This window comes from Ursus americanus, chromosome 25, assembly GCF_024610735.1.
Source record: "Ursus americanus isolate L20-20 chromosome 25, mUrsAme1.1.p, whole genome shotgun sequence".
Taxonomy (NCBI): domain Eukaryota; kingdom Metazoa; phylum Chordata; class Mammalia; order Carnivora; family Ursidae; genus Ursus; species Ursus americanus.
The window spans coordinates 44,280,664-44,308,440 of record NC_142151.1 but is presented as its reverse complement, the minus strand read 5'-3'; the positions used below and the strand labels follow the sequence as shown (position 1 = coordinate 44,308,440).

The following is a 27,777-nucleotide window of genomic DNA, read 5'->3' as shown; positions in this document are numbered from 1 at the left end:
TCTGTGCTCTTCCTCTCTCCCATTTCTGAGGACAGAAAGAGCAGGGATTCTTATCCCTCCTTTCTGTGCAGGAAGACACAGCCTAAAGAAGGTAGGTGGTTTATATACATTACAGAACACGAAAAAAGGCACAGAGACCAGGGCTCAGATTTGTGCACTGCCCTGCGGACAAGGGCCCTCAGCATCATGGGAGCCTCACTGCAGAACTCGTGGCTTATGTGGATAGGGGGTGGTAGGGTGTCTGAAGGCAAGCAGCCTCTTCCCTTTCAGTGTTTTGTCCCCTCCTTCTTCCCCAAAACAAAAACAAGCCCTATTCTCAGGAAGTTTCTGGCAGGACTGGGGGAGTGCACACACACACAGAGAAAGTGAAGTTTTCTAGGATTCTGTCAGTTCTATGGGTGTGGGGAAGAGCTTGTTCAGAAGCAGGTAAGAGTCACAAGAAAAACAAGTAATGGTTAGGAACTGTGGTGAGGGTTAGGGCCATCTGTGTATCCCTAGATAATTAGCACAAGTGAGAAGCGTGAGCCAGGCTGAAGAATTTGACCAGGAGGTAGCAGGTGCCTCTGAGGATTTCCGTAGAAGAGGAATGATACGGGAGTGTTTGCGGTTGGTGTTTGGAATAATTGACACACACAGGGAGACTGGGTCTCTGGAGGAGAGTGGGAAAGGGACTGGTGATCTTCACTGTGTTGTGGTCGGGAGCACATGGGGTTCCAGAGAAGGGTAAGAAAGTTCTTCACTGAAAGCCAAATACCAAAGCCAAGATTGAGACGTTTTGGAAGAGAGGAGACTGAAGGCAGGGCAGTTTCGCAAGTTGTAGAACAGTTAACCCATTCCCACTGCCACTGTAGGCCTACCCTGTTTCACTGCACTTTGCTTTATTACACTTTGCAGATGGTGCGTGTGGGGGGGCTTGGTTCTTTGGTTTTTGTTCTTTGTTTTTACAAATCGAAGGTACAAGACTTCAGTGGAGGAAGTAACTACAGTTGTGGAAATAGCAAGAGAACTAGCTTTAGAAGCAGATCCTGAAGATGGGACTGAATGGCTGCCGTCTCAGGAGAAAACTGGAACCAACGAGTGGCTTCTTACGGATGAGCGAGGAAAGTGGTTTCCATCTTGAGATGGAATCCACTCCTAGTGAAGATGCTGTGAAGACCGGAGAAATGACAGAGGATTTAGAATACTACGGGGGCACCTGGCTGGCTCAGTCAGAAGAGCACACGACTCTTGATGTCACAGTTGTGAGTTCCAGCCCCACGTTGGGTGTAGAGATGACTTAAAATCTTGAAAAAAGAAAAAAAAAAAGATCCTTAGACTATTACAGAGACTTAGTTGATAAAGCAGCAGCAGAGTTTGAGGTTTGCCTCCAGTTTTGAAAATTCTGTAGGTAAAAAGCTGTCAAACAGTATCACACACTACAGAGAAATGGTTTGTGAAAGGAAGAGCCAATCGATGTAGCAAATGCATTGTCAACGTTAAGAAATGGCCACAGCCACCCCCTTCAGCGACCATAATCTGATCACTCATCAGCAAGCAACATCAAGGCCAGACCCTCCACCAGCAAAATGATTACGACTTGCAGGGTGTCTGGCTGGCTCAGTGCGTAGAGCATGGGACTCTTGACCTAAGGGTCAGAGTTCAAGCCCCACATTGGGTATAGAGCTTGCTTTAAAAAAAATTTTTTTTTAAGTAACAGCTCACTAAAAGCTCAGATGATAGCGGTTTTTAAGCAATATTTTAAGATTTTATTTGAGAGAGCGAGCAAGAGAGAGCACAAGGTGGGGGGGAGCGGCAGGCAGAGGGAGAGGGAGCAGACTCCCTGCTGAGCAGGGAGCCTGACATGGGGCTCAGTCCCAGGACCCTGGGATCGTGACCTGAGCTGAAGGCAGACGCTTAACCGACTGAGCTACCCAGGCGCCCCTAAGCAATATTTTTAAATTAAGGTATGCACATTGTTTTTTTCCCCCAGATACAATGCTGTTGCACACTTAATAGGCTACAGTACAGTGTGGACGACTTTTATACGCACTAGGAAACAAAAAAATCATTTGACTCTCCTTGTTGTGTTACTTGCTGTATTGTGGTGTCTGGAACTGAACCAGCGGTATCTCGGAGCTGTGCCTGTCCCTACCGAAGGAGAGCCGTCGCCTCCCTCCTGCACGTCGTTCCCTAGACCAGACCCTTGCTGAATTGAGCCTCAGCTCAAGTCCCCTTGTAACTGATGATCAGAGATACTAGGAGAGTCGGGCGGCAACCATTTAGGAGCTGCTCTGTGCTAGACGGAGCACCAGATGCTCTGTGTTCACTAAGTCACTTACCGTTCGCAACGCCCTCTCCGTAACAGGAGTAGCGGCCTCACTGAAGATGAACTGAGGTTTAGGTGAAGACATTGGCCCGAGGCACCCGGTGAAGTGCCGGAGCTGGGACGAGAACAGCTCTGTCGGAGCCACTGTGCAGTGCAGAGGCCCGCGCACTCTCACAGCGCTGCTCCTCTGCACCTCCGCCGGGTACGAACAGCGGGGGCCCCTGATGTGGTACGGGACCCATTTCCCACAGAAAAACCCTCTGCCCGTGGCTGGGTCGTCCCTTCTAAGCAGCAGTGAAATTCCAAGACGGAGGGATGAGGAGCGTGAGGTTCCGTGCTTGGGACCTGCTGGGGGACAAAGCGTGCGGAAGGGTTCACAACGTAGCTTAGCCTGAACCAGTATCTAAAACACAGGAGGAAAACCTGCTCTCATCCGCCTCTCCGAAGTGACACGTCGGTTTCTAGATGCCTTGCTTTAAAGGGAGCAGGGATCCCCTTAACGAGAAAAGACTAGCGTGGAAGAGGGGCATCTGTCTTCAGATACGCGGAAGGCTTGCACACGTGCAAGATGTGCAGCGCTCCGTGACGTAACGGGCAACCCCGTGGCGGAGGCCGCCGGAGATGGAGCCGCCGGGTGCGCGGGTAAACCCAGCGGGGCTCGCGGATGCACGCGTCGGCACCGCTAACGCTTCGGGGGCGCTAGCTCTGTGCCAGATCCCGTGTGAGCGGGTTGCCAGAAGTACCTCAAGAATGCCCGCCCTGGAACGTGGTTCCTTTTAACGTTGCCATGTTTTAGGTGAAGAAACCGCAGTTCCGAGAGCTGGCGTGCCCGAGACCGATCCGCAGGCCCCGCACCGCGGCCCCTCGCCAGCGCACGCTAGAGCGCACACGGGGCGGCGGGCGGGGGCGGCTGACAAGGGATTCTAGGGTCAGAAGGAAAACCACCGGACGACTTGACGGGGCCTCGCCCTGAAGGAGAGTGAATTTTCCTAAAAAGCAGGGTTCTTGTCGCCTGCGCTAACAGGTCAGAGCCAGGCAGAGGCTGGGGTGACTAGGAGGAGGTGGACAAAACCAGACACCAACCCCAGTATCCTGCGCCTGCCTTTCGGGGACCCCTTAGAGGCTGAGGAACCTCCGTCTACCCTCACCCTTCCGAGAGCGGAGCGAGGAAATGGCCGGAGCCGACAGTGCGGAGCTGTGGCCACAGGGTGGCAGCCGTGCTTCAGCCGCGGACGACGGCTCCTGAGCCGGGCTCCCCAGCGAACACGGGGCGTGTCTGCAAGATTGGAGGCCCTCCCCACTTTCTGTGGGCTCTGAAACCTTTGCGTCTCCTTCTATATCCCACTTTTCTATCCACAGGCAAATCTCAGAGGAGCGATTCCATTTTTCATTCCCCAGGAGGCACATAGGCAGGGGTGTGAATGGTCTGGATGACCCCGACTGCAGCCGCTGACACGAGAGGGACCAGGCTGGCTCATCCCAGCTAACTCTAACCCTGGCTCTTCCCTCCTTCCCTCTGTTCCAAGACATAGTGCCTAGACCTTGACAAGACTTTGTCTATGCTTTTATTCTCCAAGTTAGGAAAGAGGAGGTGATCAATTGGAGCTTTCCAACCTGTTGAGGAATTGGGGGTTCTTGAAGGCCCCCCAGGGCCTGGCTCTGACAAAGCATCTGCAATTAATGATGCTTCTTGAGCTCTAGAGACAGGATTTATGCATCTAATAAAGTCTATAACTCCAGGCTTAGGGGCTGGGGGCCGGAGGCTGGGAGCGGGAGGTCCCGGGGGTGCCATGGGAGGGGGCCCCAGGCGGCTCCTAATGGAGTGGTGCATTTCCATCGCCTGCTCTCGATGCCCCTCAGGCTGCTGCAGGGTGGGGGCACCAGGGCACGGCAGGTATAAGAGGCGGGAATGGCTGCAGGAAGGCAGATGGCAGCATGGATTCCAGGCGGGCCGCAGAGCTGCTGCTGCTGCTGCTGCTGCTGCTAGCGGATCTGGGCTGTGCTGGAGGACCAGGGCCTGGAGACGGAGACCAGATCTTCATGGTAAGTTACTACCCCAGCCCCATGTCACCATTTTTCTTTGTTTCTATTTTTTAAAAGATCTTATTTATTTAGAGAGAAAGAGAGTGGGAGGAGGGGCAGAGGGCAGGGAGAATCTCCAGCAGGCTCCATGCTGGGTACAGAGCCCAACCTGGGGCTCAATCCCACCACTCTAGGATCATGACCTGAACTGAAATCAAGAGTCGACCACTTAACCGACTGCGCCATCCAGGCCCCCCCCCCCCCATGTCACCTTTTTTCTATCCCAGCTTGAGACTTGTGCTCTCAGTTCAAATACTCTGGCTGCCAAGGTCTCCAGTGGGTCCTCACATGTGAGGAAGTGGCCTCTGCCTCCTACAACTTGCCTCAGAAAGTCACTCCTTTCCCCTTGTGACCTAAACGTCCAAGGCCTTTGCCCATCTTCCCTCCCCGATGCCCCTGTACCACAGGAGGAAGACAGCGGACGCCACCCACTGCAGGAGACCCAGACCCCTGGGTCACTCTTGCGCTCCCTGCTTCGGGCCATGCAGAGACCCAGCCGGACCCCAGCCTTTCTGTTTCAGCCCCAGAGGTGAGTCTAAGAGGGACAGGGGCAAAGCAGGAACCAAAGGGAGGGTGGGGGCTCAAGAAGGGAGGGGCTGAAAGGACCCACAGTTAAGATGGATCTCTCCCAAGGTTTGGCAGAACCGCCCGGGGCTCCTGGAACAGCGAACGGCTGAGTCCCCGAGTTGGGGAGGGGCTCAGCTCCCCCTTCTGGAGCCTGGCTGCCCCTCAACGCTTTGGGAAGAAGTGACATGTCATCCCTTGATATGTTTGCATGCGAGGCTCACAATGAAAAGTGCCATGCCGCCCCCCCCTCCAATAAAGCTGTCTGGCTTCTGAATCCACATGTCTGTCTGTCTGAGACTTGAAGGGGAGAGAGCCCACGGGCAAGAACCACAGCCCCTCCATCTCCGCCAAGCCGAGCTCTACAGGAACACAGGTGATGGGAGGTTCCTAGAGGTCACTGCACCCAGCCTCCTGCCACCAGAAAGGCAAACGTGGGGACATGTGGGGAACAAGGTGGGGAAGCACTACAGGGGAGGTGATCTGGTGCTAACTAGCTCAGGGGAATTAGCTCAGCACTAGTCAGGGGAATAGAAAGAGCAGGGTTTAAGAATCCAAGAGGCAGCACGTTTATTCTGGGCTCTAAGGGAGAGCCCCTGATTTCATTCCACTCATCACCAGTGACATGAGGACAGATCTTGGGCCAGCCAAGGCCCCGTGGTCCCTGGCTCCTGGCCCGGTGTCCTTCTCAGCCTGCAGGCAGGCAGTCTGTGTCAGAGGTAGAGACGGCACCGCCAGGGGTACTGGAGCTGGACAGACGCACGGGCTGGGGAAGACGAGCAGGGGCCGAGTATGCGTGTCCGTGAGTCCAGCTGGGGCTTCACTTGCTGCCCGCCATGATCTTGAGGTACTGCAGGGCGCGGCGAGCAGCCTCCCCACGGGCCGCCTCTCGGGTCGCTGCAGAGCCATGACACACGGTAGCTGGCTGTGTGGACAGCTCCACCAGGCACTGGCAGAGCCCACTCAGGCTCAGTTCCTCTGGAGACCAAAAGAGAGGACAGAGCCAGGGTTGGGCGGGAAGGCAGCCCCGGGAGGGGTGCAGCCACAGCAGGGTGGTGCCCTCCCCAACCCCCCGCAGGCCATCTGTACTTGCTCTGGCTCCGTCCCCACCATCCCCCGGCCTCCCAACTAGCCATACCAATATCCAGGTAGCTGACATGGAAGGCCTGTTCCTCCGAGAGCTCACTCAGGACGCTGCAGCAGGCAGGGCCCAGAGCACCCAAGGTGCCCGAAGAGCAGCTGCGGAGAGACAGGATCTTCTCTCCCGCTGAGTTTCGCAGAGAATCCCAGGTGCAGCCTGGGCCCCGGTTCCGAAGTCCGTCCAGGCGGGAGCCCACCCCCTGACAGGACAGGGACAGTGACAAAGATGCAGCCACGAGCCGAGACCCCAGCATTTAACAGGCCCTCGATGCCAAGGAGAGGAAAGCCCACAGAATGAATGCTTCGTCCGGCTGGCCTTCCCCTAGTTGGCCCCCTCTAACTACCAGAGTCCGGACCAGGTGTCCAGGCGGCCTTCCTCACTCCAGGAACGGCAGGCTCCATGCTCCTGCCCCGGGCCAGCTCCCCACAGCACTCACCGGCGGGCCTACGGCTGTGGCTGAGAGGGGACCCGAGGACCTCTGGGTCTGGTAGGAAAACGGGCAGGAGCCGGCCTGGGATCTGGAGAGGCTCACTCCCGAGTGACAGGCCCAAGTACCCAGTGCCCTGCCTGGCATGGAGGGTGGCCCACAGGGCTTGGCCCACACAAGCCACTCACAATGGAGAAGTGGTCGTCATCGGGCTCTGCCTCGTTCCCATCCCGGGCATCCAGAGGCACCGTGTGCACTCGAAGCAGCATTTTGGCCGCCGCATTACGCTTTGCCAGCTTTTTGGAAGTGCCACTGCCTGCGTGTGGGGAGAGGGTTGTTGGGTTATGATTCCCAACTGGCCCAGTGCTTTCCACCCAGCTCACACTTGGATTGAGGGTCTCCCATGGGATGTCCACTGGAAAGAGGAACTCAGGACCTGCCATGCACCTAAGAATCTGGTCAGCCGGGGGAGGGCGGGGGGGGGCAGTGCAAAGAAGAAGCTAGGAGGACGGAGCCAACCAGGGCTCTCAGCCAGGAGAGCGGGGCTGTAGCAGAGAGAGGCTAGGAGCTGCCTGTGGCCAGGGCTGGAGTAGCTGAAAGAACTCCCCTCTGCCCAGTTACCAATCTCAACGAAACGCTCCACTCGGCAGGTCATGGTAAACTCTTTGCGGTGGGCTGGCCCAGACTCTTGGGTCACCGTGTACTCAGGTAACCGCCAGCCTTTCTGCACCACCAGCTCCTTGGGAGGGAGAAACAAGGGTGCACAAGGCAGAGTGAGAAAAGACTCCTCACATCCTCTCCCTCCTGCCCTGGGAGCCTCAGATTCCAGGTTAGAGGAGGAATGAAGAGGGGTGGGAAAAGCCCTCAGAACAGGGTAAGAGCCCCACATAACCGTCCCTCACAGCCCCAGGTTCAAGGGAAAGCAGGCATGCACAGGAAATGAGGACGGGGGCACACCTGCAGAGCGCCAACAGGATTGCACTCAGACTGCTGAGGGGAAACAGGGGGCTGCGCCTCCATGGGGGGGCTCCTGAAGGAACAAGGGTCCAGGGCCAAAGCTGATGGGGCTGTCCCTCTTGTGGCTGCCCATGAGTCCTAAGCCCTGCTCTGGTGTCCCCACTACCAGCTCCCTAGTCCCCGCCAGGCAGTGAGCTGTCTGTCCGAACATCCAGCCTGCTTCCTCCCTTTCCCACCCAAGTGACGTCTCTTCCAGGGCCCAGGCCCATTTAGATTTTCTGGAACACCGGATCATCACCTTGCCAGGACAGTGGGAGAGGGGCTGTATATCCAGTCCCTGGAAGCACCTGATGGGAGGCACACACAGGACCATCATGTGACCAACTCAGAAGAAAACGGGGCCTGTAAGACCCTCAAACATGGTCGACCAACATCCCTGCGGCTACTTAAAAATCACAAATTACTTCCTGTCCCAAGAGCTTACCAACTGGTGCAAATCCTTCACATCCTGGTCCCCAACTATTCCATCCTCTGTTTACTCTCAGACTTCCTCCTGCCTGACCAGCCTGGGTCCAAGGGCTGGGGGGCCAGGAGCCAGGACCCCTTCCTCCCCCCTTCAGGCAGGCAGGAAATACAAGATACCTGGTTGGAAGAGCAGATGGAACAGGAGTAGCGGCCGCTGCAGCAGTAAAAACTGGAATGTCCTCAGGCAGTGACGAGTCTAGGGGAGAAAAAGAACTTCCCGAGGGGAAGGGGGCCTTTGATTCACACCCACGTTGGCAGCTGGGGGAGTAGAGGGTGGGGACCCAGGTCCTCCTAACCTGTCCGTTCCCTAAGAAAACTCCTTCCCACTGGAGTCAAAGACTCAGGGAAGCTTAACCACCAGCTTTTCCTCTTCGGAGCCTTTGCTGCCAAGCACCGGATCAAGGAGACTGAGAAAAGGGGACGGAGGGTCTCTTCCTACCCAAGAAACATGGAGGCAACAAACTCCAAAGTAAGTGTGGAAGAGGGAAGGACAACCTGCTAGAGAGAGGAGGCATGTTGGGGTACAACCCCTCTAGCCTCAGCCTCCACCCCTTTCCCTCCCTACCCTGGGCCCAAACCACAGCCGCAGCCCCTTGACATTCCCCCCAAAGGATTCTTCACAGCACCAGGAGCCCCGGCAGCACCGTGCTCTGTCCAGAGGAAACTCTCTCAGGAAGGGGCCAGGTCAAGGTGGCTAAATGTCACCAGGCCAGGCCTACTGGGCAGATGGGGTGGTGCAGGGGCCTGGGTTCCTGGCAGGGCCTCTAGGAAGCCTCGGCTGTTCCTCCCTCACCTGCTGTCCTCCAAGGCCGGCTCCAGCATGCTCCCCCCTTTGAGGTGTTTGAGGGCCACCTCAGCTGCCTTGTGCTTGGCTGCCTTCTTGCTGGGGCCCTGACCTGAGAGAGGGGCGTGGGCAATACTGGAGGTCACTGGGAGGACAAAAGAAAAACCAGCATCCCACAGCTTCTCTCCTCATAGCTGGAGGGAGTCAACCAAGCCCATCTCACCGACTGCCCCTGCCCAAGACTGGAAGTGTTAACACTAATTACTGGAACGGAGGGCTTTTATCTTCCCCAAAGCTCCCCAAATCAAGCCATGCCAGGCAGAACTGCCTCTGCACTCAGACATCTTGGGTGGAGATACTTTCTCTGCCTTAACTTTCCTCTGGGAAGCACTTTCTTTTCTCTCACTAAATAGAGATGGCTGGAAAGGTAGAAAGAGGGTAGGCTCTAGATTCGAGGCCTGGCTCTGCCTCTCACCGGGCCCGTGACCTTACATCACCTACTGAATCTGTCTGGGTCTCAGTTCCCTCATATTCAACATGAAGATACTACCATCTACATCACTGGATTAGACTGTGGTTTCAGATTAACTAGGAATTTGGTCAAGCACCTGGAACAGAGCCCAGTGCAGCGGGCACTGACTCCCCCAAATACTTCATTGAAAATTCGGTTTATCTCCTCTCTCTCCTCTAGGATGACGACAATCTGCCAGCTCACTGTGGCATTCCTGCTTGCTCCTCTAACTCTCCAAGTCCTACCCACCTCCTCAAAGACCCATTTTCCCAAACCAGCCAGTGGCTTTTCCCCTGAAATCTCTCCTTCCCTCACAGGCCTTGGACAAAAGGACTGGGAAGAGACTCCAAGAAACAAAGCCAACAGGGCCCTGTGAATGCACACCCCAGCCAGGCTGCCCAAGCCTTCCTCACCAGTGCAGCTGGTGTCGCCAACGGTGACCCGGAAGGTGAAATTAGGCTGGTGGGCTTGGCCCTCGGCTTTGAGAAGGTCGTACACGGGCGTCTTCCCTATTCTGGTCCCATACTCCTGCAGAAGGCTGATCGGGGTCTTGCCCGGGTTGGCTGCCAGCATTTGCTCTATACTGGGGGAGGCGGGGGGGGGGGCACAGACCCTTATCACACCTCCAACTCTGCACCCACCTGGCCGAGCACTGTCATATCAGACCCAGGCACACCATGGGGGCATAGGGTCCAGGGGACCTCGGACAGTACAGCAGACATTGGCTGGATTCAATGTGGAGTAGAGATGCAGGCTGGGAAAGCAGGGTCCACTGACCCCAGAGCAAGCGGGGAACGCACTGTTCCTGTCTCAGTTAAGGAGGAGGGTCCTGTACCCCAGTGCAGTTAGGAAGTGCATGTCCCCTGACACAGTGCAGGCCAGGGACCCGGTACCCACCAAATGCACTGAATGTCGAGAGCATAAAGCCCAGTGCCCCAAGTGCAGTCTGGGAACCGGGCCAAACCCAAACTATTTAGAGCAGGAGGCAGTGGCCACTGCCGGGATGCATGCCGGGAACCACGGCCCACTACCCCAGTGCTTGCCGGGAACAACCCTCAGGCCAGGTGCATGCTGGGGCCGCGCCGCTACCTCCTCCGCACCGCGCCACGCTTTTCGCCCGGCAGGGATCGGTACGAAGCGGCTCACCTGGGCAGCCCGCAGCCCGTGGTAGTGCCGGAGCCCTGCTCCTCTTCACTCATTCCCACCTCCGTCCCCGCGGGCGCCACCGTGACTGCAGCCTCTACGCGCCCCAATACACCGCCGACGAGCTAGGGCCGGGGCCAAGCCCCGAGTCGCGGCCGGTCGGGCCCGCCGCGGGGCATGCTGGGACATGGAGTCCCCCGCCCACCCGACTCCATGAGTCTCCTTCGGGAGGGGAGCTATCCGCCCCACAACCCTCCGCGTGGTTTGCCTTGGCATGCAGCACCGCCTTCTGGGAGGAGCGGAGCCCTCCACCGTCGCCTGCCGAACTGAGGGCGGTTTTGTGTGTGTGTGGAGGGGGGTTTGTTTGTGTGTTTTTTTTTTAATAGAGTCCCGCCTCCTTTTTTTCGCGTCTCCGCTCCCCGGAGCGGGCATGCGTAGTAGCGGAGTGGAAGCGGCTGGGGGCGGGGCGGTAAGGGCTAACTCGAGCACCAGGTCCTTTGACTCCGGGGAAACTACAGAACCCAGGAGCTCGCGCGCCATCTTTGTCGCAGGTGGAGGGGCAGGGTCAGGCATGCGCGAAAAGTTTCGCGGTATAATTGGTTACTTCCGATTACGCTTGCTTGCTCTAGGCAGATAGCGATTGGTTACTTTGCCTAGAAGGGCAGGGACAAGGAAAGAGTCAGCCCCCCTTTGGCTCCACCTCTTGATTGAGGAAAGGTTGTGATTGGTCCAGGGCCGAGGCGGCGGTCGGATCCTGGCTCTTTGCAGGATGGGAGGGTGGGTCTTACCTGGACGCGGGAGGAGACTGTTCGTTGCCCCTCAAGCGCTGGGGCAAGCCAATTCTGTCTCAGGCAGTTCCCGGTTAGCCCTCGGCCGAAAGTCCTTGCCCTTGGGCCTTCGTCTCACAGCACCTGCTTCCTTTTCCTAGGTTGCCCTTCACCTCCCTTCCCCTTAATTCTGGCCCGCAGCCTGTCTGGTCCAGTTGTTTTCTAAAGCCTTTTTAGAATATCCCTAGTGAACCCTTCCGTAGCTGGCCAGGAGGCCCCCCCTCTGGAGCCTGAGAATCAGGCTATAGTGGGACGACAGGATTAGAAGGACTAACGCAAGTCCTGGTCTCATTCCCCCTGCTGTGGGTCTTGGGTCTCTCAGCTGAAGAGACAGCAAGAGAGGATTCTGGCCTCTTAAAACTAATCCACTAATCTGGGTGCGGAGCGGAACACGTTATGTTTGGGTCCCAGAGCTCCAGTCCCTCCTCCCCAAAGTCCCACGACCACTGGGTTAAAAGATGTAGGAAAAACCTGTGACCTTGGAGAGAGATCACGAAAATGTCTGGTTCTAATGAATGTCCTGAGAATGGGTCAGGTAGTGGAGGTCCAGGGGAATCTTGGAATGTTAAGGAGGAACACGAGAGGGACGGGGCATTGAGCCGAGTGGACTCCAATGGGTAGACCTGGAGTGGTGACAATTAGGGGAAGGAAAGCTGGCAAGATCGGCACGACAGGGGAGCAATGCTCGAGCGCTAGGCGCGGGGGGGGGGGGGTGTCCCATGTTGAGGGGCTTCTGTCTCAGGGTATAGGAGGGAGTTTATAAGACTGGTCAGAGGGAGCCCCTGTGTATCAGCGTAAGGCCTGAGGTGCGACTGCCACAGGACACCGCCTGCAGGGAGGTGAGGGGCCCAGAAGGGCCAGGGACGAGCCTGGAGCGCGCCGGATGGCAGCCGCAGGCTCCTTTAAGAGGCCGGCGGCTCCAGCGCAGCATCCCCCGCTCAGGGCGTGTCCGTCCCGGGGGGCCAGGGGCGGGGGCCTTGGAAGGAGCGGGAGTTCAAGCCGAGTGGGGACGGGGCTAGGGGTCGGGGGGTGGGGGGAGAAAGCTGGGGCTGACAGCCGTGCACCCGGACACCGCACGAGCCTCGCCTGTGACAGCGCCCCGGGTCCGGTCGAGGGCAGCGGGGGGAGGAGAGAAGGAGGAGGAGAAGGAGGAGGAGGCGGGAGCAGCATCCGGAGCCGAGCTGCAGCAGCGCCGCCTTTTGTGCTGCGGCCGCGGAGCCCCTGAGGTGAGAGCCTGGCCGAGTTGGGGGGGTGGGGGGCAGGGATGGGTCCGGGTCCAGGGATCCGGGTGCGGAGGGAGGGTCGGGATGCAGATGTGGGGGGGTGGGGTAGGGTGGCGCGGGGATGCTGAAGCTGTGGGGCGGAGGAAACTGGGGACCTGGACCCGACGCCTGTGGGTATGGGAAGGAGGGGAACGAACGGAGCGGAGGGACGCCGCGGCCCAGCTTGGAGACGAAGGGCCTCCAGAGCTGGAAAGGACCGTATGGGGTGGGGGTGGGGGGATGATTGGGGGACAGACTTAAAGGACAGCGGGCAAGAGAACATCCTCCTCTCCTCCCACTCATCCTCCAGATGGGGGAGAGGGAAGGAGGAGGAAGAGTTTGGGCCTCTTCAGGGAAGGGAAGGGAAGGAAGGATGGGGCCTGATGTGCCCACTGTCCTCCTCACCACCACCCCCACTCCCACACTCAGCCCGCTGCACCTGAGGATTATAGGGTGAGAGCACCTGTTCCTGGATGCCCAGGTGATGGCCCTCCTCTCCTTCCTCTGATGCCCCTAATCCCCTCCAGCTGTGGTATTCACCTTCTCCATCCAGCTGTTGCTTCCTCCCCTCCCCCATTCATTTGTGGTGTTCTCCCTCTTTCTTTCCATCTCCTCTGGCTCCCCTAACCCAATTCCCCAGCCCAGGCCTTTCAGGAACCTCCTCCCTTTCCCCCACACATTTCTCAAACTCCTTGGCTGAAAAATAAGCAAGAATCTCTTCCACACAGTTGTGACTCCCAATAACTGTGGCCTTGGCTGAGAGGAGGGAAGAGAAGGGGTCAGAGGCTCTATAGACAGTGGAAGGAATCGGTGGGGTGTTCCTTAGCATAGAAAGAGGAGTCCCACCTTTGGGGATTTTTAACTCCACAGCTGCTCCCTCTTGGGAGAAGAGCGGGTGGGTGGCACTCAACCAAGGAGGAGTGTGCCTGAGGTCTCTCCCCCACGCAGAGTCCTCTCAGCCACAGCCAGTGCCTCCCTCCAAATGACAGTTCCCTTCCAACTCGCAGGATGGACTCTGTGGCTGTGGGAGCTCTGATTGTCAGCCAGAGGGTAATACCAAGGGAAGGCAAGCACAAGGGGTTCTGGAAGGAAAGGGCTCAAGTGCTCCCTGGCCTTCCTGTCCAGACAGCAAAGTTTCCCAGAGCTTCATTCAGGGCCTGCTCTCTCTCATCTCACACTTCAGGGTGGCCAAAAGTGCTTGCCCTCTCTTTAGCCTGCCACTCATCCATTCTCCCAGTGGGGACTGCGGTGATGCTGCAGAGACGAAAGGTGTGCTACCCAACTCTAGCACCCATGAAAACACAACTAAATCCCCATCCCCGAATTAAACCCAGTTATGGGCAGAGGAGGCAAGAAGTTTAAGGACTGGCTTTGGATGTCCTGTGTGTCCTTACAGCTAAGAAAGGCAGGACCCGTCTCAAAACCAACTGCTGTTTCCCAGTCCTTCCCCTGGAGGTGATAATGTGGTCATCTGGCTTTGCCAAGAAGAGGACCCTGAATCCTAGTACCCACCATCCCAGACTTGCCCAGTGGCATCCCACATGCAGGCCTCCCTCTGCCCTGCCTGGCCTGTGGTTGGAGGAAGGGACTAGGAGTCCCTCCTAGGGCAGAAGGAGGATACTGTGGAGACAGGCCAGCAGGTGACATGTGGGCTTCATGAGGGGTTAGCCACAGAGACTGGTCTGTCTGTCTCATTTGCTTCCAGAAGGACCAGGGTCATCTTTGTGTTGGGGGAAGGTGATGAGGCAGGGACACTATGGCAGAGGCACCTAAGGGTCATCCAGAATAAAGAGTTCTTGGCCTTGGGTTCCTTCTTTCTTTGCTCTCCCTTTCCCCCTTGTGTTTGCCCACCTCCCTTTCCACCTGTGCCCTCTCTACTGCAGAAAATGAGGAATATGAAGGGAATCATATTTATAGAAGAAACCCCGTTCCTGCTTGTTAGGCACTTTTGGCATGGCTCGTGTTTCTAGGGAGCCTCCTGTGTGCCCTGGGCCAGGAACTTTACTGGGATTATCTCACTAGTGTGACAACAAGACTAAGAGTTGAGGAGTGTTCTCATCATCTCTATCTTAGGGATGAGGAAACCGAAACTTAAAGAAATAATTTGTTCAAAGTCAGAAAAGCAGTTTGGGGGAAGAGCTTAGGTCTTGAACCCAGGCCTGTCTGACCTAGAACCACCATGTTCTAGACTGTACAACGACCGTGAGACAGGGGTACCTCGGTTCCTGCTCAAAGAGAAGAAGCAGATTTGTTCAGAAGTCTCTTACTCCAGGTTGCCTGCCTGGTCAGGAGCAGAGACAGAACCTCAACCAAGCCTCTCTGATTCCCAGGCCACCCACTCACCCACTGTCCCAAGCTAGGTGACAGGAACGGATGGCCACTCTGGTTTTTATTTCCTCATTTTCAATTCAAAATCGATTTTTTATTATTTTAAAAGCAATTCAACGTTATTACTGAAATATTCGAAAATATAGATAAGCCACAAGAAGAAAATAAGAACACCCACAATTCCACCTACCTAGAAACTGCTACACTTTGGTATCTGTCCGTCCAGATCCTTTTACATTTTTATTTCTTTATTATTTTTTGTCTTCCAGACCTTTTTAAATGCACACCCACCTCAGGACCTGTTTGCTTACATGTGCTGAGCTCCTTCCAGGTCCAGCTGAGGCCTGAGTAGGAGGATCCTGTGGCCCTTCATACCTTGCTCCTACCCCTCCTTTCTCTTCCCTTGCATTCTGACCTTAAAGGGTGGGGGGGGGGGGGGATGACCCTGGGCCATGTTGGCCAGGGGGTGAGTATGTGGTGCAGGCCTTCTCCCTTAGTGCAGAGGAGGTGGGATGGTAGGATTTGCAGAGGAAGGACCGAGGGTCTGGTAGCAAAGAGAGCAATGACTGGGGACTCTAGCACCCCACTGCCACTGTGACCTGGTTTCCCTGGAACCTGAAATTGAGAAATGTCCTGCAGAAGTAGAAGGTCAGAGACTAAGTCTCCCTTTTTCTGGTCAGACAGAAGAGATGGCCTCTCCAGAGCCCACAGAGACAGACCTGGTGTCCAGCCAACCAGGGGGACATAACCAGGAGCCAGGCACTGTGCTCACGACATTTCCCACATCATCTTAACCGTCCCCACCCCAGAAGGTAGGGTTGGGAGCCTTCGAGGGGTAACATTCTTTAACTCGTGGCAAAACTGAGGTTCTGGCTCTGATCTCTCCAAATCCAAAGTTGGCTCTTTTTTCCTAAATAGCACTGCCCCCTCCCCCTGCCCAGTCACTGCCCAGCTGACTGGAAATGAGGTGGTGGCAGCTGGGGGTGGGGGGGTGTCTCAGGGCTTGACCTGTAGGAGGTGGGGGGGCCTGGATTTAGGGGTGATCTCCACTTTACCCCAAGTTCTCAGGGGAAGACATTTCCCCCCAATGAAGGCACTGCGAAAGCTGTGAAGAACCCTGTGTTCAAAAAGAGAAACAGCTGCAGCCAGTGGCCAGGAGGCAAGGTCAGGAGGGTTCACGGTCCTTTATCCTGTCCGGTCTCAAAGCCTGTAGAGGTGGAACCAGCATCCTCCCAGAATCTTGGGTTTCCGTTCCCTATGAACACCTTCCTTCCCACCCTCAAGAGAGAAGGGGCATCTTCCTCTTTTTGCTGAGTGCAAACTGAAGTCTAGGACAGTGGTGAGTGCTCAGTGTGAGAGCCTGCAATCTAGACAGATGGCTCGGCCTCTCAACTGAGCCCCCAAGACTGCCAGGCATGCAACTTGGCCTTGAGATTCTGCTGTTAGAGCAGGACAGTGGGAGAAAGGATTCGAAGGGTTCCTTTGCCACAAGCTTCCAGCACCTCAGGCAGGAGAACCCAGGAGGAGGAACAAACAGGGGGACCTCCTTGCCCCCATTCCACCACAGGCTCCTGAGGGGGCACTCTGGTAATCACCAGCAGGGAATTAGGTAACTGAAACCGAATTAGGACCTCCTGGGATGTCCAGAGAGCCTCTTCCCTGGGCAGATGTATAGTTTAGGGACCACTCTGTCCCCTCACCCAATCTGGAATTCTGCACAGTAAGCACTTGGTAAATATGGCTGACAGAATGAGGGAGATATCCACCCCCTCCTGTCACATCTCTGCCCTTCCTCCATGCTCTGCATAATTGATGGCCAGGGAGACAGTTCCCCTCCCCCAGGGTGACTGAATGTCTAGGCCAGGGGCTCCTAGCATGATACGCCCCCAAAGCCCCCAAGTCCCAGCTGGGGGGCAGTGGGACACAGCTGGCAGGTCAGAGATAAAGGAAACTGAGAGGAGCTGTGTGTTGCGAGAGGAATCTCCAGTTGACTGTAGCTCCCTGGGGCCTGGCTTCCTTCTCCCCCCCACCCCCCCACTCCCTCAGGTCAATCTGGAGGAGCTGTATTAGCCTAAGAACAGGGTGGGGGTGGCCTGAGGAGCCTGGCTAGATTCCTTCCCTTTCCCTGGATCACACCTCTTCTTCAGGTACTCCCACTGCCCCAAAAGACAAACAGGTGAAATGGCTTCTCTCCCAGTCTCCCTAGTTGCTAGCCCTGGATACCAGAGGGGCCTCTGGGGAAGCCTGGTGAACTGGAGGGAGGCTTGGCGGCAAGTGCCTGAGCATGTCACCCTCTCTATGCCTAAAACTCCCAGTTGCCAAACACCGTGTGAGGACTGAGAACTTCCTTTAAAAATCCAGGTGTTGTGCCTAGTCAAGGCTCAGCTTCTAAATAGGAAAGAATTAGGAAGGTCACAGATGGTCTCCGTGTTTTCCAGTTCTTTCTCGGCTACTTTTTCTCAGTGTCCTCTCTGCTTTTCAAATTCAGGTGTGCAATCCATCCTTTTCCGATCTGAGTCTCCCTGCGCCTCACTGTTTCGGTCTCTGAATCTCGCGGCTCTTCTCCCCCGCCCCACCCCCACACCCCACCCCCGTCTCTGGGTGTGCCTGTAGCCCTTTCTGTGTCCGGCTCCCTATCTCCCCATCTCCTGGCACTGCTCCCCCAGTGCCAACCCAAGTCCCCTCTCTCCAGCACCAATCGCTCTTCCTCTGTTCGGTGCCCGGGCCGAAGATTTGTCTGCATGAGGGGTCCAGGGAGGTATGCCAAGGGCAGCACACAGGCGGCAGGCTGAGGGGGCCGGGGGGTGGGCGGGAGGTCCATGCCGGCCATCCCCGCAGCCATCCCGGCCACCAGCACATGGGCCAGCCCGGGTTAGGGGCGGGGCCCAGGAGCAGCCCCGCCCCCGCCGTCGCCGCTCACGTGATGCTGGGCTAATCTTGTCCTGGTGACTTCACACGCCGCCTCGGGCCCAGTCGTCATGGTTACGCCGCAGCGCCCAGCGCTTCCCCCAACCCGCTGAGTCCCCTCCCCTTCCCCACCCGGACCCCCTCCTTCCGCCGCCGGGCCCCCGCCCCGTTCCAGCCACGCGCCCCGCGCCACGTGACGGCCGGGAAGGAGGTCGGGAAGGGGGAGGGGGCGCTGGGGCCGTAACCCCTTCCTCCCCGCCTCGAAGGGCCGGTGCTGGGGCTTCCCGCGGGACCCGGGAACGGCCCGATCCAGCCTGCGCGCTCCTTGCTAGCCAGCCCTGCGGGAGCGCCCGGGAGCCCCAGCTTGGGGGCGCAGGCGAAAGCCCTGGGATCCTGCAAAGTGCATTCTCGGCCTGTGTTTGTCTTTGGCATTACGGTGTACGTCTAATCCTTCCACGGCGCCGTTATCTCGTTATCTCTTAGGATGCATTGAGGATTCAGAGGCTGGATCTGACTAAAGCTTTCTGAGCCTTAGTTTCCTCAAGAATATAAAGGGTCCGACGGTAACAGCGCCTTCCCTGGGTGGTGGTGAAGAGCCAGGGAGCTACCGCGTCCTTAGTGTAGGGCGGCCTTTAAGACGACCGTCCTGCCTGCGCTCCCCGTGCAGTGCGAAGCCTGGGGTCCCGTGCGAGAGCGTCGGGGGTCTCAAGGAGTCCGGGCTGTCAGGGGAGCCAGAGGCCAGAGCACACAGTGCCTCCGGGATAATGGGAGCCACGATGGAGGAGGTACAGGGGGCTGTGCCAGCCCAGAAGGGACCTCAGCTCTGAGCCGGGCGGGGGGACAAGGAGGAAGACTTCCAGGCTGAAGTGAGATTTGGAGAGATGGGGCATGAGAAGCGCCTTCTGGGCAGAGAACGCCGGGAGGCGGCGCTTGAGTCTTCTCCTCGGAGAGGGCCCGCTGGGCAGGTTATCCAGCACCTCTGTCACTTGGGGTGAATTTCGTTTTGAGGATTAAATGAGCTAATGCGCCTATCAGCAGAGGCTAACATACATAGTAAGCCTTGCCTAAGAGTTAGCCATTCCCATTAGGTGCCCTGGCACAAATGCCTCAAGTAGCCTGGGGGCAGTTCTGTATGGCCCGGGTACCAACAGCAGTGGGAGACCGGCTGGGGAGGGACCAGAGCATGGAGATAAGGCTGCCGGACCAAGGGCAGTAGGGGGTTATTAAAGGGTTTGAAGGGGCGCCTGGGTGGCACAGCGGTTGAGCGTCTGCCTTTGGCTCAGGGCGTGATCCCGGTGTCATGGAATCGAGCCCCACATCGGGCTCCTCCGCCGTGAGCCTGCTTCTTCCTCTCCCACTCCCCCTGCTTGTGTTCCCTCTCTCACTGGCTGTCTCTCTCTCTGTCGAATAAATAAATAAAATCTTAAAAAAAAAGGGGGGGGTTTGAAGCAGAAGAGGGGGTGCTGGCCAGTCTGTGTTTTAGGAAGATCCTTCTAAAGGATGGTGGAAAATGGAGTGGGGGCTGTGTGAGTATTGGGTGACTAAGAGGCAGTCCTGGGTTAGCTGACACAGCTAAAGAGGCCTGAGTTAAGACAGTAAGGTGGGACTAGAGAGAATAGACTGGCCTTGGGTCAGAGCTTTTCAAATGGGCCAAATTCAAGGAGGAATCACCTGAGGTGCTTGTTAAATATGCAGGTTTCAGGCCCACCCCACAACCACTGCAAAATCCGTGAGAAGCCTGGAAATGGCTACAAGAGCTGATACCATCAGAAGTGCCAAACCTCCGTGTTGGTCTTTGTCATTATCCAGTGACATTCCTGTTGTGGATTCCTGTTACTCCTCTCCTACTGTGATTCAGAGGCTCTGAGGCAGGGGTTCAGGAAGGACCCTACTATGAGGAACAGTTGGAGTACCACTGTCCTCAGGAATCCTCATATCTCATGATTTCTTAGCTGACCAGATGCGGCGGGAGATAGACTAGAATGACTCCAGATGTCAACGTCTGGACAAGTTTGGTATAGGTTGAAGAATTTGCTGTGCCTGAGTAATTGCTAGTTTATCCCTTTGTACAGCTGGAGAAACTGAGGCCCAAATCTGGTTTACCCGAGGTCACACAGCCAGTATGTGGCAGAGGCAAGGCTAGAATGCAGATTCTGTTTTTAAACATTTATTTATTTGAGAGAGAGACAGCACACAGGGAGAGGGAGAAAAGCAAATTCCTCTAACATGGAGCCCGACACAGGGCTCGATCTCACGACACTGAGCCAAAATCAAGAGATGGATGCTTAATCGACTGAGCCACCCAGGTGTCCCCAGTTTTCTCTTTAAGATTTTATTTATTTGTGGCACCTGGGTGGCTCGGTCAGCTTGGGTCATGATCCCAGGGTTCTGGGATCCAGCCCTATATCGGGCTCCTTGCTCAGCAGAAACCCTGCTTCTTCCTCTCCCCCTGCTTGTGCTCTGTGTGTGTGTGTGTGTGTGTGTGTGTGTGAAATAAATAAAATCTTTTAAAAAATGATTTTATTTATTTGAGGGGCAGCTGGGTGGCTCAGTTGGTTAAGCGTCTGCCTTCGGTTCAAGTCATGATCCCGGGGTCCTGGGATCGAGCCCCATGTGGGGCTTCCTGCTCGGTGAGGAGCCTACTTCTCCCTTTGCTACTCCCCCTGCGTGTGCTTTCTCTCGCTCTCTCACCCGCTGTCAAATAAATAAAATCCTTTAAAAAGATTTTATTTATTTGAGAGAGGGAACAAGTGAGTGAGCCAGCAAGCAGGAGCAGGGGGAGGGGCAGCGGGAGAGGGAGAGGGAGAAGCTGACTCCCCACTGAGTGAGGAGCCTGGATGGCGGGCTCACTCCCAGGACCCTGGGATCATGACCTGAGCTGAAGTCAGATGCTTAACCAACTGAGCCACCCAGGTGCCCCTAGAATTCAAAATTTTTTTAATGGTCGCTTTTTAAATAGCAGCTAGTTTCGAGAATTGGGACAAACCTGCATTGTCTGGAAGGCTGGTACTTGGTTTGGAAGCTGGGGATGGGGCAGTGGGGAAGAGGAAAGGAGACAGGGCCTCTGTAACGGAGCCCGTGGGGGAGCAGCAGAGCGGATGTCAGGGCGGAAGCGGTGGGCTACCGCCTGCCCTGACGGCTCCTGCGTCTGCACCCCCACTGGACCGGCCTGCCTTGCCCCCCCACCCCGACCATGCGTGGGGCGGTGGGGGGATGGTGGAGCTCACGAGTCGCAGGCTCACTTCCCTTGGCGAGGCCCAGGTGTGTGCGTGTGAACACCAGAGGCGGAGACCCCGATGAGAGCCCGAGCGCGCCTTAGGACGACTGTCACCCGAGCGAGGCTAGTGTCCTGCGAGGCCTCGGCCGTCTCACGTGCAAGTACACGAGTGGGAGCCCCGGGCGCACCAGCGGCACGTGCCTGCGCGCCCCCGTGTGTGCTTCCGCGTGAGGGAGCCCGAGGGGTGTGGCTAGTGCGGCCGAAGACTGAGACTCGGAGTAAAAGGTGCATGTCCGAGACCCCCACGGGAGCTCTGCGTGTGCCTGGGAACCGGCCAGGGAGAAGGGGCTAGTCTGGGACCACACACCCGAGCTTCAGCCGGACCTCACGCACGCAGCTGCGTGGGGCTGTTCCCCGGGCTTCGAGAGCAGCGCTCAGGGATGGGACCGATGGATGCTGACAGAGTCCCGGTATCCGGTTCCCCCGATGGGGCCTGGGTGAAACGCGGAGAGCGACGGGTACCCGAGGGCCCGCGAAGCTCGGTGTCATTTCCAGCAGGGCTCCCGGGAGCCCGGGTCCGTGCGCGGCGCAGCCCCGGCTGACCCTCCCTCCCCGCTTTGCTTCCACAGGGCCCCCCGCCCGCCGCCACCCGCGGGCCCAGAGGCCATGGCCTGCCTCCACGAGACCCGCACACCCTCCCCTTCCTTCGGGGGCTTCGTGTCCACCCTCAGCGAGGCGTCGATGCGCAAGCTCGACCCGGACACTTCCGACTGCACCCCGGAGAAGGACCTGACGCCCACCCAGTGTGTACTTCGCGACGTAGTGCCGCTCGGCGGGCAGGGCGGGGGCGGACCCAGCCCCTCCCCGGGGGGAGAGCCGCCCCCTGAGCCTTTTGCCAACAGTGTCCTGCAGCTCCACGAGCAGGATGCAGGGGGCCCCGGGGGAGCCTCTGGGTCCCCTGAGAGTCGGGCGTCCCGAGTTCGGGCCGATGAGGTGCGGCTGCAGTGCCAGAGCGGCAGCGGCTTCCTGGAAGGGCTCTTCGGCTGCCTGCGCCCCGTCTGGACCATGATCGGCAAGGCCTACTCCACGGAGCACAAGCAGCAGCAGGAAGGTAGGCCGCGTCCTCGCGGGGGCCCTGCCCTGTGTCCCCGAGATCTCATCACGCGCTGACCCTCTCTCCCCCCAGAGCCCGGCCGCAGCCCCTCGGCCGTCTATCAGCCCCCGGCTTCCCTGCTTCGTAGGTGCCCGTTCGTTTCCTCACCTGTTCCCCCGGGCCCGTCTTCTTGGCCTCTCGGGGCTCATTTTCGCCCTGGGACCCCGAGTCCCGCCAGCCAGCCCAGTGCCTCTCCTGCGCCCGCCCGAGAGCCTGTGGGTGGCTCTCGCTGAGCCTTGTGGCTCTGCGCCTCCTCTTCACAGACCTTTGGGAGGTCCCCTTTGAGGAGATCCTGGACCTGCAGTGGGTGGGCTCAGGGGCCCAGGGCGCTGTCTTCCTGGGGCGCTTCCATGGGGAGGAGGTGGCTGTGAAGAAGGTCCGGGACCTGAAGGAGACGGACATCAAGCACCTGCGAAAGCTGAAGCACCCCAACATCATCACCTTCAAGTAAGGGCCGGCAGGGGCTGGAGCGGGGGCCGTGGGGCTGTGGGCAGGGCTCTGCTTGGGCGGCAGGGGATCGACCCCCCCTTTCCTAAAGGAGATGCCGGAAGGGGCTGGGTGGGAACGGGGGCTCCGAGTGTGGCTCTGGGGAACTCGAGGCCGGCCGGGGCCCTCACGCCGCCGTCCGGCCCCCAGGGGCGTGTGCACCCAGGCTCCCTGCTACTGCATCCTGATGGAGTTCTGCGCCCAGGGCCAGCTGTATGAGGTACTGCGGGCCGGCCGCCCTGTCACCCCTTCCTTGCTGGTTGACTGGTCCATGGGCATCGCCGGTGGCATGAACTACCTGCACCTGCACAAGATTATCCATAGAGACCTCAAGTCCCCCAAGTGAGTAAGCCAGCAAGCGCAGAGCAGCTGACGTGCATGGTCTCCTGCGGGTGACCCCGCCTGTCAGTGTAGCCGGCTGCCTGCTTCCAGACCCCGTCCTAAGTCCATGTGGCCATCTCAGAAACCCCTCCCAAATGACAGTCCTATTTCGGGAGGGCTGTGGCAAGCCCCCGGCCTCTGGGTGCCCCCCCATGACTGACAACAGAAAGTGAGAGTTGCTGCAGCTAGATGAGGTGTGGAGGGGCCTGGCCCCCAGCTGACTACGATCTTTACCAGCATGCTAATCACGTACGACGATGTGGTGAAGATCTCCGATTTTGGCACTTCCAAGGAGCTGAGTGACAAGAGCACCAAGATGTCCTTTGCAGGGACAGTAGCCTGGATGGCCCCTGAAGTGATCCGCAACGAGCCCGTGTCCGAGAAGGTCGACATCTGGTGAGGGCCGGGTTGAAGACTGAGACTGGCGGGTAGCCAAGCCCAGGGAGGGAGGGGGCTTCCAGGGCCTGAGTGCAAGTGAGAGGAGTCTGTAGCAACCGGGGCCTCTGGAGGGAGCCCCTCCCAAGGGATGTCCCCTCTTATCCCCAGGTCCTTTGGCGTGGTGCTATGGGAACTGCTGACTGGTGAGATCCCCTACAAAGATGTAGACTCCTCAGCCATCATCTGGGGTGTGGGAAGCAACAGTCTCCATCTGCCTGTGCCCTCCGGCTGCCCCGACGGCTTCAAAATCCTGCTTCGCCAGTGCTGGTAAGGACGGCCCGGCGAAGCTGGAGAGCAAAGGGTGGTTGCTGGCTGTTAGATGGCACCTAGCACCCAGGCCTCCAGGCCCAGAATCCTGCACAGGGAAAGAGGGACAGAATTCCCTCGTGTGATTGAGACAGACTGTGCAGCCTCGGGCGAGTGGTGTCCTCCCTGAGCCCGTTTCCTGTCTGTGAAAGAGGGACACCCACAGCAGCTGGCCAGAGCGGCCAGGGTGCGCCTGGGGAACATGGCAGCTGGAGCCTCAAGCCGGCCGCTTTGACACAGGAGGGGGGCCCTGGAGCCTTGTTTGGAACTCGGACTCTGAAGGGAGGTTGAGTTTCTCATCTTTGGTAAACCACTTTGAAGGGAGTTACTCAGAAAAAGGTGTCTGGAAAATAGGATGAAAACAGTTTCTTCACTGCAGGACTTGTGCTAACGGACAGTAGAGCCGGTGGACTGGGGACTTCGGCCGCAGAGCACGTTCTAGGATTCTGTTCTCCAGGGTAGACTCTGGGAAAGGACGCTCTAGTTCCTCTCCAGTCGTCCCTAAAATTTCTGTCTCCCCCCAACCCCGTGCCCTCCAGGAACAGCAAACCAAGAAATCGTCCCTCGTTCCGCCAGATCCTGCTGCACCTGGACATCGCCTCGGCTGATGTCCTCTCCACGCCCCAGGAGACTTACTTTAAGTCCCAGGTGTGCTGCGGGCAGGAAAAGGAACAGCTCAGCTCCCTGCCTCTGCAGAGAGCACCATGCGCTCTGAGGGGAGGTGGGGAAGGGCCGAGACCCCGTCTTGACCAGTCCCCTGCCTGCCCCCGTTTCGCTCCCGGTCCGCGGCAGTGCGGCACCTGTACGGGCTTCCCACGGCTCTGCTGGCTCGAGGGAGGTCCGTCACCCCTCGTCGTCTCTTCATCCCCTAGGCAGAGTGGCGTGAAGAGGTAAAGCTGCACTTTGAAAAAATTAAGTCAGAAGGGACTTGTCTGCACCGCCTAGAAGAGGAGCTGGTGATGCGGAGGAGGGAGGAGCTCAGGTGCGTGCCTGTGTCTGGGAAGGGGCTTCCGTCAACAGCGGGGACCGGGGCCAGTCAGGACACCAGGTGACGCCAGCTCACCTCAGAGACCCTTCCGCCTGTCTCAGACACGCCCTGGACATCAGGGAGCACTACGAACGGAAGCTGGAGCGGGCCAACAACCTGTACATGGAGCTCAACGCGCTCATGCTGCAGCTGGAGCTCAAGGAGCGGGAGCTGCTCAGGTAACCGACGCCCCTGCCGCGAATCTCTTCATGGACTGTGACCCAGGGAACCTCGTGAGCCCAACTGAATTGTCTTTAGGAGGGAACAAGCTTTGGAGCGGAGATGCCCAGGTCTGCTGAAGTCACACCCCTCCCGAGGCCTCCTGCATGGGAACACGATGGAGAAGCTCATCAAGAAGAGGAATGTCCCACAGAAACTGTCACCCCACAGTAAAAGGTGGGACCAGAATTCGTAAGTGCCGAGGTGTAAGGGCAGGGGGCGTGCTAGAAGCAGGGGTGGAGATCAAGGATGCCCAGAAGACTGATGGGGGGGATGGACTTGGTACTACCCAAGGTTAGGGAAGGCGTTCAAGTAGCTGAATTCGTTTGTCTCAGACTTGTGCTTCCCCTCCCCTACCAGGCCGGATATCCTCAAGACTGAATCTTTGCTGCCTAAACTTGATGCTGCCCTGAGTGGGGTGGGGCTTCCCGGGTGTCCTAAGGGCCCCCCCTCACCAGGACGGACTCGTCGTGGCAAGACTCGTCACCGCAAGGCCAGCGCCAAGGGCAGCTGTGGAGACCTGCCTGGGCTTCGTGCAGCTTTGCCACCCCATGAACCTGGGGGACCAGGAAGCCCAGGGGGGCTAGGAGGGGGACCCTCAGGCTGGGAGGCCTGCCCTCCAGCCCTGCGTGGGCTCCATCATGACCTCCTGCTCCGAAAAATGTCGTCGTCGTCCCCAGATCTGCTGTCAGCAGCACTGGGAGCCCGGGGCCGAGGGGCCACAGGGGGAGCTGGGGATCCTGGCTCACCGCCTCCAGCCCGGGGAGACACCCCGCCAAGTGAGGGCTCAGCACCTGGCTCCACCAGCCCAGATTCACCTGGGGGAGCCAAAGGGGAGCCACCTCCACCAGTAGGGCCTGGTGACGTTGTGGGGCTACTGGGAACTGGAAGGGAAGGGACGGCGGGACGGGGAGGAAGCCGGGCTGGGTCCCAGCACTTGACCCCAGCTGCAATGCTGTACAGGGCTGCTGTCACCCGGAGCCAGGTAAAGTATGGAGCGGTTCCTAAGCTCTTCCCTTTTCCTTGTTCTCCTTGGGGCCCAAGTCCATAACTCCCCTCCCATAGTAGGTCTTCATCTACAGCCATTCCCTACTTAACCCTTATGACTACGTTCCCTTCTCTTGGGTCCTTGCTGACCTCTTCCCACTTTTGACTGAAGTCCACTCATCTCTCCTGCAGAAACGTGGCATCTCATCAGAGGAAGAGGAAGGAGAGGTGGACAGTGAAGTAGAGCTGCCCTCGAGCCAGAGGTGAGTGACACAGGACGGGAGGTCACGACTGTGTTTTGCTTTGGGGGCTGCGGTGTGCCAGCTAAGCCCGGCCTCTCCAACATACAGGTGGCCTCAAGGCCTGAACATGCGCCAGTCACTGTCCACCTTCAGCTCCGAGAACCCATCTGACGGGGAGGAGGGCACAGCCAGCGAGCCCTCCCCCAGTGGCACACCTGAGGTTGGCAGTACCAACACCGACGAGCGGCCAGACGAGCGGTCCGATGACATGTGTTCCCAGGGCTCAGAAATCCCACTGGACCCACCTGCATCGGAGGTGGCTCCTGGCCCCGAACCCAGCTCCCGACCCACCCCACACCAGGACCTACCCAGAGAGGGGCAGGTGAGTCACAGAAACTACTTGGTGTATTAGAGGAGCGGATGCTTAATTATTTAGGACCTAACGGGTACAGAGGAAGACACCAGAAAGATAGGTATTTAGCCTCCAAGTCACTCAGTATGTGAGCCCCGTTCCTCCCGCACCAAAGAGCAACTATCACAGGGCAGAATCTGAGAGGCCCGTGGTACGGAGCGTGTAGTATGGTTAGTAGGTTAGTGGTGTTGCTTGTTCGGTAGCTGCAATCCCGACCCTGGGAATCTGGTGTCTGAAGACCATGACATCAGGTGAGCGCCCAGATCGGCTGAGCCTCACCTCACTGCACTTCTACTCTTCTTCACAGGGCCCTCCCAATGAGGACTCGGACTGTGACAGCACTGAACTGGACAACTCCAACAGTGGTGAAGCCTTGCAGCCTCCAGCCTCCCTCCCTCCATGAAAGCCACTCTTATTCCTGTACATAGAGAAATTATTTATATAAATAATATATAAGCGCCACATAATCAACAGAAAGATGGGGCTGTCCCAGCCTTAAGTCAGGCTCAAGGGAGTCTGACCCCTGACCAATTCACCTGATCAACTCTAGGGCTCCTGGCAGCTGTGGAAATGAAGGACAAGTACTACCCTAGAGCTGCGGGTACGGGCAAACTGGCCCCTTCCTGCTTCACCCCATTATGTTCAGCGAGCGGTAAGGCAATAGAAAAGCCAGACTTGCCTCTTATGTTCCTCTGTACTCTTCCCCCCTAACCCTGGGGAGGAGGATAGGGAGCCACTTAGACTGCACTTTTTTGTTTTCTGTTTACTCTGTTTACACATTTTGCACTTGGGAGGAGGGAGGCAAAGGCTGGGTCCTCCCCTCTGAGGTTTCTCAGGTGGCAATGTAACTAATTTCTTTGTTCCTCCGTTTCTCTGCCCAAGCCCCGGCTTAGGGCCTGGGGGAGGTTAGGAGATTGTGAAAGCATGTGATGGCTCAGGCTGAAGAAATGGGATGATGTTTTAAGTCCCTGCTTTTGTCCTGGTGCCTGATTGGGGTGGGGACTGTCATATTGTAACCCCTGTGAAAAATCTTAAAATATAACCACTCCACGCAGGCCCAGCTGTTGAGGGTTTTCTTGGTGGATGTATGGGGTAGTACCCCTCGTCGAAAGCAGGAGCCTTGGGCTCCAGACATTATCTGAGGAC

General features: G+C 57.6%; 3 protein-coding genes across 6 annotated transcripts; 2 read left to right on the top strand and 1 right to left on the bottom strand.

Annotated features, from left to right (window-relative positions):
• The first annotated feature begins 4 nt into the window (after nt 1–4).
• Nucleotides 5–5,194, top strand: NPFF (neuropeptide FF-amide peptide precursor). The gene is made up of 3 exons (XM_045800901.2): nt 5–4,348; nt 4,795–4,916; nt 5,021–5,194. Exons 1-3 carry the CDS (start codon nt 4,241–4,243, stop codon nt 5,136–5,138), a joined length of 348 nt encoding a protein of 115 aa, XP_045656857.2. The 5' UTR covers nt 5–4,240; the 3' UTR covers nt 5,139–5,194.
• Nucleotides 5,195–5,496: 302 nt separating this feature from the next.
• On the bottom strand, nt 5,497–10,635 carry TARBP2 (TARBP2 subunit of RISC loading complex). 2 transcript variants are annotated; one of them, XM_045800898.2, is made up of 9 exons: nt 10,443–10,635; nt 9,710–9,879; nt 8,795–8,897; nt 8,119–8,214; nt 7,477–7,549; nt 7,141–7,258; nt 6,708–6,835; nt 6,090–6,291; nt 5,497–5,929 (listed from the first exon to the last, which is right to left on the bottom strand). In XM_045800898.2, exons 1-9 carry the CDS (start codon nt 10,493–10,495, stop codon nt 5,772–5,774), a joined length of 1,101 nt encoding a protein of 366 aa, XP_045656854.1. In that variant the 5' UTR covers nt 10,496–10,635; the 3' UTR covers nt 5,497–5,771. The 2 variants fall into 2 exon arrangements, with proteins under 2 accessions (XP_045656854.1, XP_045656856.1); XM_045800900.2 differs by lacking the exon at nt 10,443–10,635 and adding an exon at nt 10,194–10,328.
• Nucleotides 10,636–10,768: 133 nt separating this feature from the next.
• MAP3K12 (mitogen-activated protein kinase kinase kinase 12) lies at nt 10,769–27,686 on the top strand. Of its 3 annotated transcripts, XM_087855868.1 has the most exons (15): nt 10,769–12,492; nt 21,610–21,783; nt 21,883–22,091; nt 22,397–22,580; nt 22,770–22,961; nt 23,238–23,396; nt 23,547–23,705; nt 24,284–24,392; nt 24,617–24,726; nt 24,834–24,950; nt 25,030–25,167; nt 25,351–25,975; nt 26,170–26,240; nt 26,328–26,601; nt 26,939–27,686. In XM_087855868.1, exons 2-15 carry the CDS (start codon nt 21,647–21,649, stop codon nt 27,032–27,034), a joined length of 2,580 nt encoding a protein of 859 aa, XP_087711994.1. In that variant the 5' UTR covers nt 10,769–12,492; nt 21,610–21,646; the 3' UTR covers nt 27,035–27,686. The 3 variants fall into 3 exon arrangements, with proteins under 3 accessions (XP_087711994.1, XP_045656858.1, XP_087711993.1); XM_045800902.2 differs by having other exon boundaries at nt 21,610–22,091; XM_087855867.1 differs by lacking the exon at nt 10,769–12,492 and having other exon boundaries at nt 15,308–22,091.
• The last annotated feature ends 91 nt before the right edge of the window (nt 27,687–27,777 follow it).

Coding starts and splice junctions, on each gene's coding strand:
- TARBP2 (XM_045800898.2), bottom strand. CDS start 10,495: ATGAGTGAAGAGGAGCAGGGCTCCGGCACTACCACGGGCTGCGGGCTG. Junction 8,215..8,794: donor CCGGCCTTGGAGGACAGCAG/GTGAGGGAGGAA, acceptor CCCCTCGGGAAG/TTCTTTTTCTCCCCTAGACT. Junction 5,930..6,089: donor TGTCAGCTACCTGGATATTG/GTATGGCTAGTT, acceptor TTTGGTCTCCAG/AGGAACTGAGCCTGAGTGGG.
- MAP3K12 (XM_045800902.2), top strand. CDS start 21,647: ATGGCCTGCCTCCACGAGACCCGCACACCCTCCCCTTCCTTCGGGGGC. Junction 26,241..26,327: donor GAGCTGCCCTCGAGCCAGAG/GTGAGTGACACA, acceptor TCCAACATACAG/GTGGCCTCAAGGCCTGAACA. Junction 26,602..26,938: donor ACCTACCCAGAGAGGGGCAG/GTGAGTCACAGA, acceptor TCTTCTTCACAG/GGCCCTCCCAATGAGGACTC.
- NPFF (XM_045800901.2), top strand. CDS start 4,241: ATGGATTCCAGGCGGGCCGCAGAGCTGCTGCTGCTGCTGCTGCTGCTG. Junction 4,349..4,794: donor ACGGAGACCAGATCTTCATG/GTAAGTTACTAC, acceptor CCTGTACCACAG/GAGGAAGACAGCGGACGCCA. Junction 4,917..5,020: donor TTTCTGTTTCAGCCCCAGAG/GTGAGTCTAAGA, acceptor ATCTCTCCCAAG/GTTTGGCAGAACCGCCCGGG.